At 38.1% G+C, this 15295-nt stretch overlaps 1 protein-coding gene across 1 annotated transcript; it reads left to right on the forward strand.

Moving 5' to 3' along the window:
• Nucleotides 1–63: 63 nt before the first annotated feature.
• Nucleotides 64–4709, forward strand: LOC132309203 (serine carboxypeptidase 1-like). Its single transcript, XM_059807535.1, has 8 exons — nucleotides 64–841; nucleotides 951–1058; nucleotides 1155–1426; nucleotides 1520–1762; nucleotides 1904–2010; nucleotides 2110–2196; nucleotides 3380–3485; nucleotides 4572–4709. Exons 1-8 carry the CDS (start codon nucleotides 445–447, stop codon nucleotides 4707–4709), a joined length of 1458 nt encoding a protein of 485 aa, XP_059663518.1. The 5' UTR covers nucleotides 64–444.
• Nucleotides 4710–15295: the final 10586 nt, after the last annotated feature.

The following is a 15295-nucleotide window of genomic DNA, read 5'->3' on the forward strand; positions in this document are numbered from 1 at the left end:
TAACAAAAATATATAAATGTGTATATTATATATATATATATATTATAGTACAAAGGGGTTTTCTGTGAATTAATTGTGATTTTGTCATTTTGCAGCGGAAAGGAACACATAAACCCACAAGAGCTCCATTTGATATTATAAGATGGTCTTGAGTAGCGACAAAAGTAATAAACCAAACATGATACAATATATTTATACACAAACTTAAAAGAAGCAAACTAATAATACAATGCAATTAAGCACCATATAAACTATAGCCGGCAAGTTTGAATTTTTGGATTAATTGTCCTAGATATAGCTGTTAACAGTTTCTAACACATGAGGTTCCCAAAATCTCCAAAGAACAAACAAAGCATCAAATCATAAAGAAAGAAAATTTCTTAATATGATTGTCCTTAGCTATATATAGCATTTGCCTCTTTTTATGAACACTAGCACATATGCATGCTAAGCAGCAAGAATATGGTAAAATTTGTAGGCCTCACTTTGGTGCCCTTCACTTTCTTCTTTTTGGCATTCCTTAGTTCAACTCATGCCAGTCAGGCCACAAACCTTCGCAGGTTCATCAAGTCCAGAAGATCACAGAACCCCGCTGTTTCAGATTCTTGGGCAGAATTACATGCCACAGAAGAGTACTCTGCCGTGTACATTGGTCCCCAAGATGGGTTGATGCAAGCTGACAAGATTGACGCTTTGCCGGGGCAACCAGATGGCGTAGATTTTGATCAGTATGCAGGGTATGTCACAGTTGATCCACAGGCTGGCAGAGCACTGTTCTATTACTTTGTTGAGTCCCCACAAAATTCTTCTACCAATCCTTTGGTTCTATGGCTAAATGGAGGTACTAAACCAAAATGACCGTCCACAAGTACTCATTTCAAATTCTTCTATCAATCAACTTAAGTGCATGTGCTTGTGTGACTGATATAACCTTTGATTTGGAGCAACAGGACCAGGATGTTCCTCTTTAGGGGCTGGAGCCATGAAGGAATTGGGGCCTTTCAGAGTCAATTCTGATAACAAAACTCTCTATCAAAATAAATATGCATGGAACAATGGTGAGTCCATTCGACTACCAACTCATCATTTTTCTTTTTTCTTTTTCTAGTGCATCTAATTGAACCATACTTTGTGATTTCCATTGAAATTTGCAGTGGCAAATGTGCTTTTCTTGGAGTCTCCGGCTGGGGTAGGTTTTTCATATTCAAATACGTCTTCTGATTATGATCACACTGGTGACAGGAGTGCTGCCAAAGATGCCTACACCTTTCTCATCAACTGGCTGGAGAGGTTTCCACAGTATAAAACTCGCGTCTTTTACATAACCGGAGAAAGCTACGCCGGTCATTATGTGCCTCAGCTCGCATACACCATTCTGCAAAATAACAGGAATGCTAAAACCATCATTAACCTCAAAGGCATTGCTGTAGGTTTAATACTAATCCACCTTTAATTTTACTATATCCATCTCTCTCTAAGCTAAACTATTTCTACTCTCTCATGGCTATGCATCCTTCAGATAGGAAATGCAGTGATCAACTATGCTACAGATTCCAAGGGGTCCTATGATTATGTATGGACTCATGCCTTAAACTTGGATGAAACATATGAAGACATCAACACATTTTGTGATTTTTGGAATGAAACTTCATCTGCAAAGTGTGACAGCCTCATAGAAAAGTCAGATGAAGAGAGGGGTGATATAGATTATTACAACATCTATGCTCCACTCTGCGACAAACCCATGCTAAAAAATGGCTCTGTAAGTCCCTTGTTCACAATTCTTTCTTCATGTCCTATGGAACATTTGTATGCAGAGTCTTACCTTACTTCACTTATTGTATGCAAATATAGAAATAAAATCCTGACTAGAACAATATTGATGAGACACACAAATAACCAGGTCAACGATTTTGATCCGTGCTCATCCATGTATGTGGACTCATATTTTAACACTGCAGAGGTGCAAAAGGCTCTCCATGCAAATCCTACAAGTTGGAGAGAATGCAGGTAGTTGGGTTTTAGCCAGTAACTTCCTAAATTGTATTAAAAATCAATCACATATTGGTAACAACATATAGTATACTCTAATTTTGACAATTTTTGCAGAGATTATAATTGGACTGACAGCCCTAGAACCATTCTACCCATCATCAAGGATTTCATTATACATGGAATAAGAGTCTGGAAATACAGGCAAGTAAGCTTAACTTCATAATAATGTAACATATATAATCTGAGAAGTTTCCAAGTTCCAATTCATATGGTTTGCCCCCCTTGAACTAGTTGTTAGAGGGGGCATCCCACATCGGATCCGGATGGGAAAAAATTGGATATAAATGGGCGGGTATGCAACACTAATTAATAGCTTAAGCTTTTGGGTCAGAAGGTAAGCGCCCAACCGGTTACTGTTAGTATCGGAGCCAAACCCAGTCCTTGATCTGGTGTCATGCCCACACGGGTGGACTTCGGGTCTCGTTACTAAGTCTTCCCGCCGTTAGGGGGACGGGTAGGCAGGGTGCATGGTCGGACTGCAACTGAGGCGTTGCAAGTCTAGTTTAGGTGGGGGTAAATGTTAAGAGAGGGCAAGAGGAGTTTGGGTGGGGGAGAATGTTAGAAGGGGCATTCCACATTATATCCGGATGGGGAATGAATTGGGTAATGTATGGTCGGTTATGCCAGTACTACCTAACACCTTAAGGTTTTGAGTTAGAAGGCAAGCGTCAAACTCGTTACACTAGTCCTATGGTCTTTGGAGGAATGCACTAATTTGGATCCCTAGTAGGGGTTCAAAGGGATTCATTCTATCCGCAATCCAATCTGAACCATACAATTTAAAATAGTTCTAGGAAGCAATTGTTCTATTACTGTTCCACAACTAGTGAGACTGTTAGGATCAATTTAGTTTCGCTGTTTAAAAACAAAAAATCTGAACAAGCCATGATATAGCTATGTATTCTTATTTATAGCTCTTGCCATTTTATTCTTCTTTGTTTATTATCAATGGTGCAGTTTCGTACTATAGCTTTGATTTTCTCCCTTTTATTTAGGTTTGGTTTTGTTATTGATAATGTGCTCTTTATATAGAAATTAGTATGTGTATGTATGATAAATTTTGCATGTAGATTTACTAATTCACAAATACAAACCAATTTTAGATGGTTCAGATTGATTCGTTAGGTAGTTCCATTCTTTTGGTTCTTTTTCAAAATTCATGAAACAATTACTCCCAAAACCGAACCACATTCAACTATGTTCAACCCTAGAGATAAGGTCTAGTCAATCAGAGTGCAATATGGAAATTCCAATTCCAAGTAAATGAACTAATATTATTCAAATTCATGGATGATTTACCTGAAAGATATTATTGCTCTTGCAGTGGTGACATAGATGCAATTGTTCCAGTTACATCGTCTAGGTACTCAATAAGCACACTCAAGCTTCCAATCCAGACGGCATGGCGTCCATGGTACACCAATAATGAGGTAAAATATATATATATATAAAGTCAATTACCATCATAGTTCCTTTAGATGGTCTTGCACTATACTTCTACATCATTTGTTATTGTTAGAAATCTTATGTATAAGTTAACTCAACGATTGTGGCAGATTTATTGTGTCTTCATTATAGGCTAATGTTTAGGGATTTGATTTTTATTCTCTTTCCATATTTGTAATTTTCCTCTTGTATATAATGATAGTCAGGCTCTCAAATTGAGTACGCCAATTTTATCAAATTACTTTTTGGTATCAGAGCCTCAAACCTACGCCTCCCCTCTCTCTCTCTCTCTCTCTCTCTCTCTCTCTCTCTCTTTCTTTCACCGCCTCTTTTCACCTCTCCTCTATCTAGTCATAACCCCTTCCCTTTTTCTTTTTCTTTTTGCAGACCCTTTCTCTTCTTCAGGCCTCTGTTACGACAGTCCTAGGGAGAGCCAATCTCCTCTAGGTTCGATCTCTGTAGGAGTATTCCCTTAGTCTTTTTCTTGCACTAATGTGTTTGCAATTTTTTGGGGCTGCCGGGATATTCGACTGCATTTTCGGATCAGACCACTGTGTCTCCAGCATCTTGGTTTGATCAAAATCAGGTTTATTCCTCCTTTATTTGTGATATGTTGAATTGTTCTATCTAATATTATGTTGATTTAAGTAATAATATAGAAACTCTCTCTTCTGTGCAACACACACTGGTTGAACAAGTTACTAGTGTGATGTTGAATGGCCGTAATTTCGCATCATAGGCTCGTTCCCTCCGCCTTTATGTTGATGGAAAAGGCAAATCAGGGTGGTTTTTGGGCACTGAAAAGATGCCAGATATTAAATATCCTCAGTGGGATATGGACAATTGCACCATTTTAGGATGGATGTTTAATTCTATGGAGGAACGAATTTATAATATATTCATGTTTTATGACTCTGTTCATGGCTTGTGGACTGCATTGAATCAAATGTATGCTCATTCTAGGATTGATGCTCGTATTTTTTGAGTTTTACCAAGATATTGCTAAGGCATTGCAGGAAGGCTTGAATTTGTCTATTGCTGATTACTTTGGGTATTTGAGATCTCGTTAGGAGGAACTGGCTCAATATGAGCCTCTCAATGAATTTCCTCCCGAGGTAGCCTCTCTTCTTGTCAAGCGTCTTGATCGTCAGCATACCTATCAGTTTTTTATGGGATTACGCCCAGAATTTGAACCACTTAAGTCTTAGATCTTAAATGCATCACCAATGCCATCCCAGTTGGAAGCCTTTGCTACTGTTGATGGTGAAGAACGTATACACCGTTTAATTCAGCCCTCATTTGTTCCTCTACCAGTGTCTGAGCCTGTTGGGGATAATATGGCTTTTGCAGCCAACTTTGGATCACGTACTTCTGGAGGTCAGATTATTTGTCACCATTGTGGAGGGGTTGGACATGTTAAGACTCGCTGCTTCAAACTTCATCCTGAACTGAAGCAGAAATTTTCTAAGAACTGTTTATCTGGAACTAGTTCTTCTCATATTGCTATTGTTGCAGAGACTCCTGCTACTACTGGTGGATCTACTATATTTCCTGGATTGAGCCAGCTTCAATCTCAAATTCGGTAGATCCAGGACTAGCTTGGCTCCCTTGCATCAAGAGTTAGTGCTCCTTCAGCTACTCTCACTGCCATTATTGCTACAAGTACTCCTACTGCATTTCATGTTAAGGCCCAATAGCCTACTTGGGTTCTTGATTCCGGGGCCAATAATCACATGACTGGTGAGTTATCAGTTTTTTCTTCTAATGTCATACATGTTACCCAATCTTTGTATCTTGCGGATGGCTCTAAATCTTACATTCACTGTAAGGGTGATGTCTGTCTGTCTTCTGATATTACTCTTTCATCTGTCCTTCATGTACCTAAATTTGCCTTTAATCGTTTATGTAGCCGATTTGCAAAAAACCTCTAATGTGTAGTTATATTCTTACTAGATCACTGTCTGTTGCAAGACCTTTGTTTGAAAAGGATTTTTGGCATGGGTTATAACCGTCATGGGCTTTAATACTTTGGGGAACCACCAGGAAAGGGTCTCCAAGCTTCTGTTCTACCTGCTCCATGTGTTAATGATGTTTCTTTTCACACCTTTAGTCTGTGGCATGCACGATTGGGGCATGTAAACTTTCAGTATCTATGTTCATTGTTTCCTTCGTTAAATAAAGCATGTAAAAACCATAAGTTTCAATGTGAAGTTTGTGAGTTTTCTAAACATACTAGAACTAACTATATTTCTAATATGAGTCGTGCTCCTACTATGTTTGATCTTATTCATTCTGATGTTTGGGGCCTTCTCCAGATACTGTGATATGACATTTCATGAAACTGTTCCTTTTTATAGTACTAATTCTGTGGTATAGGATTCTCTCTCTTGTGGTCTGGAGAACGAGATCTGTCCTATTACCCATCTCGTTCCTCTCTTTGAAAATCACACTGTCCTGGAATCTCCTTCATCTATGCAGGGTTCCTTTCCACCTTTGCAGGTTTACTCTTATTGCCATCGCACTCAACCTCCCCTGTCAGAATCATCTTCGAAACCAGGTCCAGGTAACTCTCATTCTCTTGTGGCTTCTACCATTCCTGAGCATACCTCCCGTTATCCTACCAGTGATTGTCACCCTCCTAATTGGTATGGTTTCTCTAGTAGCACTAAGCACCCTATTTCCTAATATGTCTCCTATGATGGTCTTTCATATGCATATAAATCCTTCCTAAGCAAGATTGGGACCGTTTCTATTTCTCGATCAGTGTCAGAGGCTCTCTAAGATCCCAATTGGGTGTATGCTATGACAACAGAAATGGATGTTTTACAATGTAATAATATATGGGAACTTGTAGCTTTACCTGCTAGAGAGAAAACGGTTGGCTACAAATGGGTCTTTGCTATAAAGTACTTAGCCGATGGTTTTATTGATCGGTATAAGGCACGGTTGGTGGCAAAAGGCTTTACTCAGATTCCGGGTAAAGACTTTGGTGCTACCTTCACTATTGTGGCAAAGTTGACATCTGTGTGACTGCTTATCTCCTTGTCTGCTGCCTATTCTTGGCCTCTGCATTAGTTAGATGTCAAGAATGTATTTCTTAATGGAGACTTACTTGAGCCTATATATATGAATCCACCCCTAGATTTCGGGCTGAGGGGGAGTATGCTGGGAAAGTCTGTCGCCTGCGGATGTCTCTTTATAGTCTGAAGCAATCTCATAGATCTTGGTTTAGTCGTTTCAGCAATGATGTTCTATCCATGGGCTTTGTGCCCTGCCACTCAGATCATTCTTGCTTTATTCGACGTCGCTATGATGGTCGCTGCATTATGTTATTAGTATATGTGGATGATATCATTATCACAAGTGATGATGCTTCAGGGATTGCTCAGGCAAAACTTCATCTTCAAAAGTCCTTTGATGTGGACTTAGGTCCCCTTCGATATTTTCTTGGAATTGAGGTTGCTAGATCTCGTCGTGGAATTCCTTATCTCAATAGAAATATGTTTTGGATATACTTCAAAATACTAGCATGCTTGGGTGTCGATCCACTTCCACTCCTATAGACCCCAATCTAAAACTCTCTATTGAGTCAGGGGAATTACCTTCAGATCCATCCGTGTATCAATGTTTGGTAGGTCGTCTTATCTTCTTGACTAACACAAGGCCCGATTTGACATTTGCTGTTAGTGTGGTTAGTCAATTCATGTATGCCCCTCACTCAGCTCGTATGGATGCAATCTACCATATTTTGAGGTATCTTAAGTCGTACCATGGCCTTGGTCTGTTCTATGCCTCAGGAAATCAATTTGGATTCTCATGCTTTACTGATGCAGACTATGCTGGATGTAAAACAGATAGATGTTCTACCTCTGGTTTCTGTACTTTTTATGGTAATCATCTTATATCATAGAAGAGTAAGAAGCAAGCTGTTGTCTCCAGATCCTTTGCTGAAGCTGAATACTGAGCTATAGCTCATGGTGCTTCTGAGCTCCTTTGGCTTCAATCAATTTTGGGAGAGTTGGGTCTTACAGAGAAAGGTTCTTCAAGGCTACTTTGTGACAATAAATCAGCTATTATACTTGCTTCTGATTCTGCCTTACATGGAAGGTCGAAACATATTGAGGTAGACATTCACTTCATTCGAGAGAAGGTTCAATGAGGTATCATTAATCCTATTTTTGTTCCCTCTTCAAAATAGGCTGCAGATGTGTTCACAAAGTCTGTTGGGCCTTCTCTTCTCCAGTCTTCCATAGTCAAGCTAGGCTTGGTCAACATATTTGCTCTAGCTTGAGGGGGAGTGTTGGAAATCATATCTATAAGTTGACTAAATGATTGTGGCAGATTTATTGGGTCTTCATTATAGGCTATAGTTTAGGGATTTGATTTTTATTCTCTTTCTATATTTGTAATTTTCCTATTTTATATAATGGTAGTCAGGCTCTCAAATTGAGTACGCCAATTTTATCAAATTACTTTTATTATGCTAATAGTTGCTACTATAAATGACACAATTCTACAATATGTCCTTAATGCATATCAATATATCGTAGCAACTAAGATAGCCTGTGATGTTTCTGTAATTACCTTTTAGGTTTTGCAACTTTTGATACATGGAACCAATGGATTAGTAGCCCAGCTCGTATAACCTTCCCTAACCCAAAGGTAAGGTGAGGGTTCTAGCCTCATCATGGTCATTTGTGTGTGTAAGTATTTACCTAACCAAAAAGAAAATGTGAGTATTTACAAACTTTTAATGCATGGACTTTGGGAGAGGAAAAATCTTGGTCCTACTTGGTTTCCTTTTCTTTTTGAAAAAAAAAAAAATCCAACCACAAAAAAAAAAAAAAAAAAAAAAAAAAAAAAAAAAAAGGTTGTTTTATGAAAGCTAAGTTAATTAAAATCCTAACTTTAAATAAAAATTATTTTTCCTTTTCTTTTTTTTTTTCCCCAAATAAGTAAGCCGAACAAAAACCTAAACCGTGTTTGTTGGGTGGGAGGGAAGAGAGGAGGAAGTCTCTTTCATATGGTGCAGGAGAAAATAGGAAGAAAGGGAAGGAATGATGGATGGATGAGGCATCCCTCAAGGCCCACCATTTTGCATCCCTCCAAAATTATATAACGAGGGTATAGTGGTAAAAGAATATGAAATCCCTCCTTCCCATCTTACCAAACTGTGGAAGTTGTCCCTCTCTCTGTTTCCTTCTACTTAACCAAACAAAATCCTTTCATTGGGATGTCTTCACCCTCTCATTCATTCATTTTTTCATCTTTCGTACCAAATGAAACAATAGTTTCTTCAATTGTAACCAAGTCCACTAAGAAAACAAGGGCTTGCTTGGGTTGTAACTCTGAGAACAGTTTTCTGTTTTTGGTAATAGAAAATTGTACAAAAAACTCTGCTTGGTTCAGTTTTATGAAAATTCAGTTATAAAAAGGCCTATTTTCAAATTAACTGTCTTTTATAGTTCTCTAAAAATAGTTTTCTGTTCTCTGAATTATTAAGAACTATTTTTAGAGTTATAAACCAAGCAAAACCCAAATATTTTGAGTTGTAGTAACAACGGGATTCACCACGTCACACTGAAATGAATGAAATTGGTAGAATGAATCAAAAGAAGAATGAAGATAGGGAAATGAACTGGTTTTATATATTATAACTATGTTCGGTATTATTAAGTCTGAAATTAGATTGAAAAGATCTTTCTATATGTAGTCATTTGAGTTTATTTGTAAATTAAAACCCATTCTTAATAATACCACAAGGGATAGACACCAAGGGACATGTTATATTTTTTTCCTTCCCTTTACAATCTTTCCCATCTCCCTTTCTCCTCCGTTTATATTATTCCCATAATCATTATTATGAAGTCTATTCTTTAATTGTCAAATCACAAAAGGATTTATAGTCCACTATTGAAATTTATTTTAAATTTTCTTTGAATTGGAAAATTACAGTTCTCCTTCAATAGTTTATATGTTGTTGCTGCAATATTTTGCAATTAAAAGAGCGACTTAACTGATATAATATGCGTGGAATATAATAGCAGGTTGGAGGATATGTGGTGGTATACAAAGGGGTAACATTTGCAACAGTAAGAGGTGCTGGACATCTAGTTCCAAGCTACCAGCCTGAGAGAGCACTGACTATGATCTCATCATTCCTTCAAGGGTCTATCCTCCCTTCTTCTTGAAGATCCATCTATGCGTATACGGTATACCATGTTTGACGTTGCTCTAATTTCTAATAAAATGTTTTAGAAAGTCATATCGTGCTGGTTATTGCTACCAGCCAAGCCCGACAAATGCTCTGCTCAGTCCTAATTAAATTTGGCTCATGTAGGCGCGTGGTAGTTTGTCAATAGCTTCTTTATTTGGATTTTGATGTTATAAAAGTGGCAGTTGATCATAGCTAACTCAAACTATTCAAAGTCTAAGTAATGCTTAATTCAATATTGCTACTTGCTAGAGCTTAGCACTCGCATCTGTTTTGTCAGCTAAGCCACAGTTCTGTTAAATGTCTCCAAACTTCCAACACTTCCTACCTCAAAATAACTACCAATATTTCACTTTCACATCATGTGTGTGTGTGTGTGTGTGTGTGTATTCCTGCTGTAATGAACAAACAAGTCCACTAATGGTACCATTTAAGGCCATACATTATATTATACAGTTACCCAGTCTTGCCAATACCGAGTAGATTGAAGGAAACATATTTTGAGTTTGACATTGTTTGCACAAAATGACTATTGCCATATGTTTAACACTGTTGGTGTTTAACAATCTGGTCGTTTTATATGCTCAGGTGTGCAATTTCTGCTATATTCAAAGTTAAATGTGTGTTTGTGGCAATTGACCATGCGCAGAATGTACTAACTCTTGACAAAATGTAGTAGGCTTAACCCATCAAGTGCAGCAGTGTGGGTGGAGATCGTATAAAATCAAGTTATGCCTTGGGGGATAAAATGGTCGGTACATTAACACCTGGTCATCAAAGTTCTTGCCTGGTTTTGGCCTTGCCCTTTTAATGCCATTGATATTATCATTCTTCAAGAATTAACCTTGTTTTAGCCTTAAAAGTCAAACCAAGAACAAAAGAGAAAAAAGAACACTTAATAGTTACTACCCAATCCTAGAATTTCATCGACACACGTGTATTCTAACCCAACTTCAACCCATTCCCCAATTTAGATACAAAAGGGATGCCTTTTTTTTTTAAGCATGGAAAAATGAGTCTCAAGAGAATAAGCCCATTTCCAATACGAACATAAGAAAAAACACTGGGTTTTAAGATTGCAAGTCATGAACTGAAGCTTTGTGGACATCCAAGACCTCAAAAAAGACATATCTAGCCAAAACTTCAGGGTCTCTATGGATTGCACCATGTAACCTAACATTTCTTTCTTTCCAAAGCCCTCAAATTGTAGCAACAAAGTGGCTTCTAAGAATTTTTTATTGATGATGTTGATTCCAATACCATTCATAGAAGTCCTAAAACTGATTGTCACCTGTACAATTAGGTAATAACTCACAATAGAAAATATGATCTCTGGTGTCAATCCCAAGGCAACAATTTGTACACCTAGCAGTATGAATATACACAAAGATAAGAGTAGAAATATAAAAAGAAGAAAAGGAGAGAATTGTATGAAGGCTTGAATGAGATAAATCAATCATTCATAACTCTAGTCTGTATAGATAAAAAAAAGCACATACTCATATTACAAAAAATGAAACTAAATCAAATCTAAATCAAATCACAATATATTCTAAAGCATATTCTATAGCATAATCAAATCTTTGCTAATATGGTAAGTCATTCCATAAATAGTGGCTATCATATATGCTAACATATGCATAGTCAAATCTATGCTATTGTGGTAAGTCATTCTATAAATCGTGGATATCATATATGCTAACACTCACCCTTAAGTTAGTGCATAGATATCTGAAACACTCAACTTGGACAATGCATTCTCAAACACAATATTGCTGATGCCCTTTGTAAGAATGTCTACAAGCTGCTGAGAGCTTATGCCAAATGAAGTGCAAATTTGACCAGAGATGATCTTATCTCGAATGAAGTGACAATCCACCTCTATATTAATGGTAGACTTGTTTTTGTAGTAAAGTGAGAATGGAAGCAACATTGGAAGGTACAAGTCTGTCATCAAGGTTTTCAACCATAGCAACTCACATACCTCAAGAGCCACAGCCCTATACTCTGCCTATGCACTAGATCGAGAGACACCATCTTGTTCTACCACGCCAAGTAACCAAGTTACCACCAATAGTGGTATAATAACTCGAAGTTGACCTCTTATCTGAAATTGATCTTGCATAATTAGCGTCTGTCCAAGCCTCAACACGTAAGTGACTATAATTGGCAAACAAAATACCACAGCCTGGACACCCTTTAAAGTAGCGAATGATCTGAATAGCTGCATCAAGGTGAGGGGCACGAGGAGAGTGTATGAATTGACTCATGACACTCACGGCATAAGCAATGTCAGGTCGAGTCATGGATAAATAGATGAGCTTCCCCATAAGTTGTTGATACTGACCAACATCTAACAACAACTCCCCCTTAAAATCAGTCAATCGATGATTCTGCTCAATCGGAGTATCAACAGGATTAGCACCAAGCTGACCAGAAGTAAAAAACAAGTCAAGACCATACTTGCGTTGAGAGATGAAAATGCCAGCCCTGGAGCCAGCCACCTCAATGCCCAAGAAGTACCGTAGGGGACCAAGATCCTTAATCTCAAACTGACAACCAAGATAGCTTTTAACCTTAGCAATTCCAGTAGTATCATCGCCGGTAAGAACAATATCATCGACATACACAATGAGAGCAACTGTCTTACCACCTGAATGACGTAAAAACAAGGTATGATCAGCTGCACTTTGATGGAAACCAAACTTGAGCATGGCAGTGCCAAAGTAATCAGACGAAGCTCGAGGAGACTGCTTGAGGCCATACAGAGAACGACGAAGATGACATACCATACCAGAATGAGCAGGAGAACGAAAGCCCGAAGGAGGAACCATGTACACCTCCTCCTGCAAATCACCATTGAGAAAGGCATTATTGACATCTAATTGAAATAGAGGCCAAGATTGAATCGTAGCAACAAAAAATAATACATGGATGGTATTCATCTTGGCAATAGGGGCAAACGTCTCCTAATAATCTATACCATAAGTCTGAGCATAACCCTTGGCAACCAACCAGGCCTTGTAATAAGCAACTAACCCATCTGGATTATGCTTAACTGTAAACACCCAACAACCTTTCGTCCAATAGAAAGTGGAACCATATCCCAAGTCTGGTTTTTTTCAAGTGCTTGTAGTTATTCTGTCATAGCGTCATGCCATTGAGGTTGTATGCATCTGCAACACTAGAAGGAAGAGGAATCGAGAGAACAGAAACAAGAAAACTCCTATAGGAGATTAAGAGAGCATAATCAGAAACAAAATTAGAAATAGGGTATGTACAAGAACGTTTACCCTTTTGAAGAGCAATGGGTCGATCATCAAGCGAAACAATAGCCGAAGAAGGCGGAGCTAATGCTAAAGGAATAAGGTAGTAGATCATAGGAGTAGAAGCTTGTACCTGTTGTCTCCGACTATAAACCTGTGAAAAAGGAACAATTCCCCCTGCTAGAGGGGTATCACGAGGACGAATCATAGAAGATGAAATAGGTAACAGTAGAAGAGTTGAAGATGAAAGAAAGTGATCATCCATTATATTCAATGGGAACAATTCACTTTGAGAACCAACTGAACCACTATAGTATAGTGTATACTCAAAGAAAGAAACATCCATGGATATAAACCGCCGACGACTGGGAGGATGGTAACACCTATAACCTTTTTGAGAGTGAGAATAGCCTTAAAACACACATTTCGAAGCCTTAGGGTCAAGTTTTGTACGAGTCAGCCCCAACTGCTGAACAAAACACACACACCTAAAGACTCGTGAAGGAATTAAAAAAAATTTAAATTAAATTAAAAAAAAAAAAATGAATTGGGATGTAGGATTGAGAGTGGGGCTGCAAGGTTAAGAACCCTAGAAGGAGTCCTATTAATGATGTAAACAACTATAAGAATTGCATCTCCCCAGAATGACTGGGGAACATTCATGCCAATGCAGATTGCTTTGGCTAAGTCATGGTGATTCTTTCTCTTAAAACGGCCATTCTGTTGAGGTGTTTTAACATTAGCCATCTAATATTCAATCCCAAATTCTATACATAACCACTGTACCTCCCCATAACTATACTTCGTACCCTAATCAGATTTGAATTTTTTAATGGTACGACCATATTGAGTCTGAACCATTGTTATAAAATTTTTTAAAATGGTGTGTACCTCATTTTTGGTTTTCATAAGATAAACCCATGTAACACGACTATGATCATCAATGAATTACACGAAATATCGAAATCCAAGACAAGAAGTAACTAGGTAAGGACCCCACACATCTGAATGAACAATATCAAAAGGAGTTAAAACAGATTTATCATTACTAGCAGGATAATTGGAACGAACATGTTTATCCATATGACATGTCTCACAGGATAAATCTTACATTGCCACGTTACGAAATAACGAAGGAAATAAATGTTTTAAATAACCGAAAGAAATATGTCTTAAACGCATGTGCCTACGCATAAGCTAGGCTTTATTAGATGAAACAATATTAGAAAATGAAGCTGAATGTGCTTGAGTTGACAAAGGAGCATGTAATAGGTATAGACCGTCTACTTCACGCCCACTGTCAATTGTACGTTTCGACACCAGATCCTGAAAAATACAATCAAAGGGAAAGAACGTTACACTACAATTTAATTGTTTGGTAACACTACTAACATAAATAAGATTTTTAGTCAACTGTGGAACAAGAAGTGTATTTGACAAAGTGAAGGAATAGCTGATATGTGACCCTTCCCAGTAATGAAAGATGGAGAGCCATCCGCAAGGCATACCTTGCGATAGCCAGAACAGAAACTATAAGATTAGAAGAGTGAGAACATACTAGTCACATTGTCTGAAGCACCAGAATCAATGATCCATGGTGTCAAAGATGTAAATACCCTATGTGCAGACGCAATAGTACCTGCGTGGGCATAAGTGGAGGTTGGCTCAGATGATGCCTCTATTTAATTGAGAATTGCTTGAACTTGTCCAAATCAGCTTGAGTCAAGGTAACTGTGGCAAAAGATATAGAGGCAGAGTTGTCAGGAGTTGACAACGAGACTAGTTATGTAACAGATTGTGCAAAGGATCGAGATTGTTGTTTCTATTGCGGTGGGTATCTATGCAGAGCATAACAATGAGATTTGATGTGACCGATATTTTCGTAATGGTCACACCGTCCGCGTTGTCATCCCAGAGGAGGACCGGTGATAGAGCTCTGAACTGACTGGGATGGTATCGTTCCTGAAAGGTTTGGAACCCAAACTGCCATAGCAGAACGATCAATAGAAACAACACCAAATGGATGAGTTCGACAGCCCTCATCTGATAACACATAGGAGTAAACATCCTCAATAGCAGGGAATAAAGATAAGCCAATAAATGAACATGAGCATACTCAAACTCGTCGTTCAACTCAGCAAGAAACTGAAACACTCGATTCTTTTCCATAATCCCTATATATAAAATTGCGTCATCTAGATCCTTCCAAGAATGGAAGGAATCATAATATGACATCTCTTCCCAAATAGCACAGAGCTTGGCGATGTAACTTGAAACTGTCAAATCACCCTGAGAAATCCTGGTGATATCTCGC

This window comes from Cornus florida, unplaced genomic scaffold (genome assembly GCF_030987335.1).
Source record: "Cornus florida cultivar Cherokee Brave unplaced genomic scaffold, ASM3098733v1 CherokeeBrave_3.0.0_Hap2_Chr05, whole genome shotgun sequence".
In the NCBI taxonomy this organism is placed as follows: domain Eukaryota; kingdom Viridiplantae; phylum Streptophyta; class Magnoliopsida; order Cornales; family Cornaceae; genus Cornus; species Cornus florida.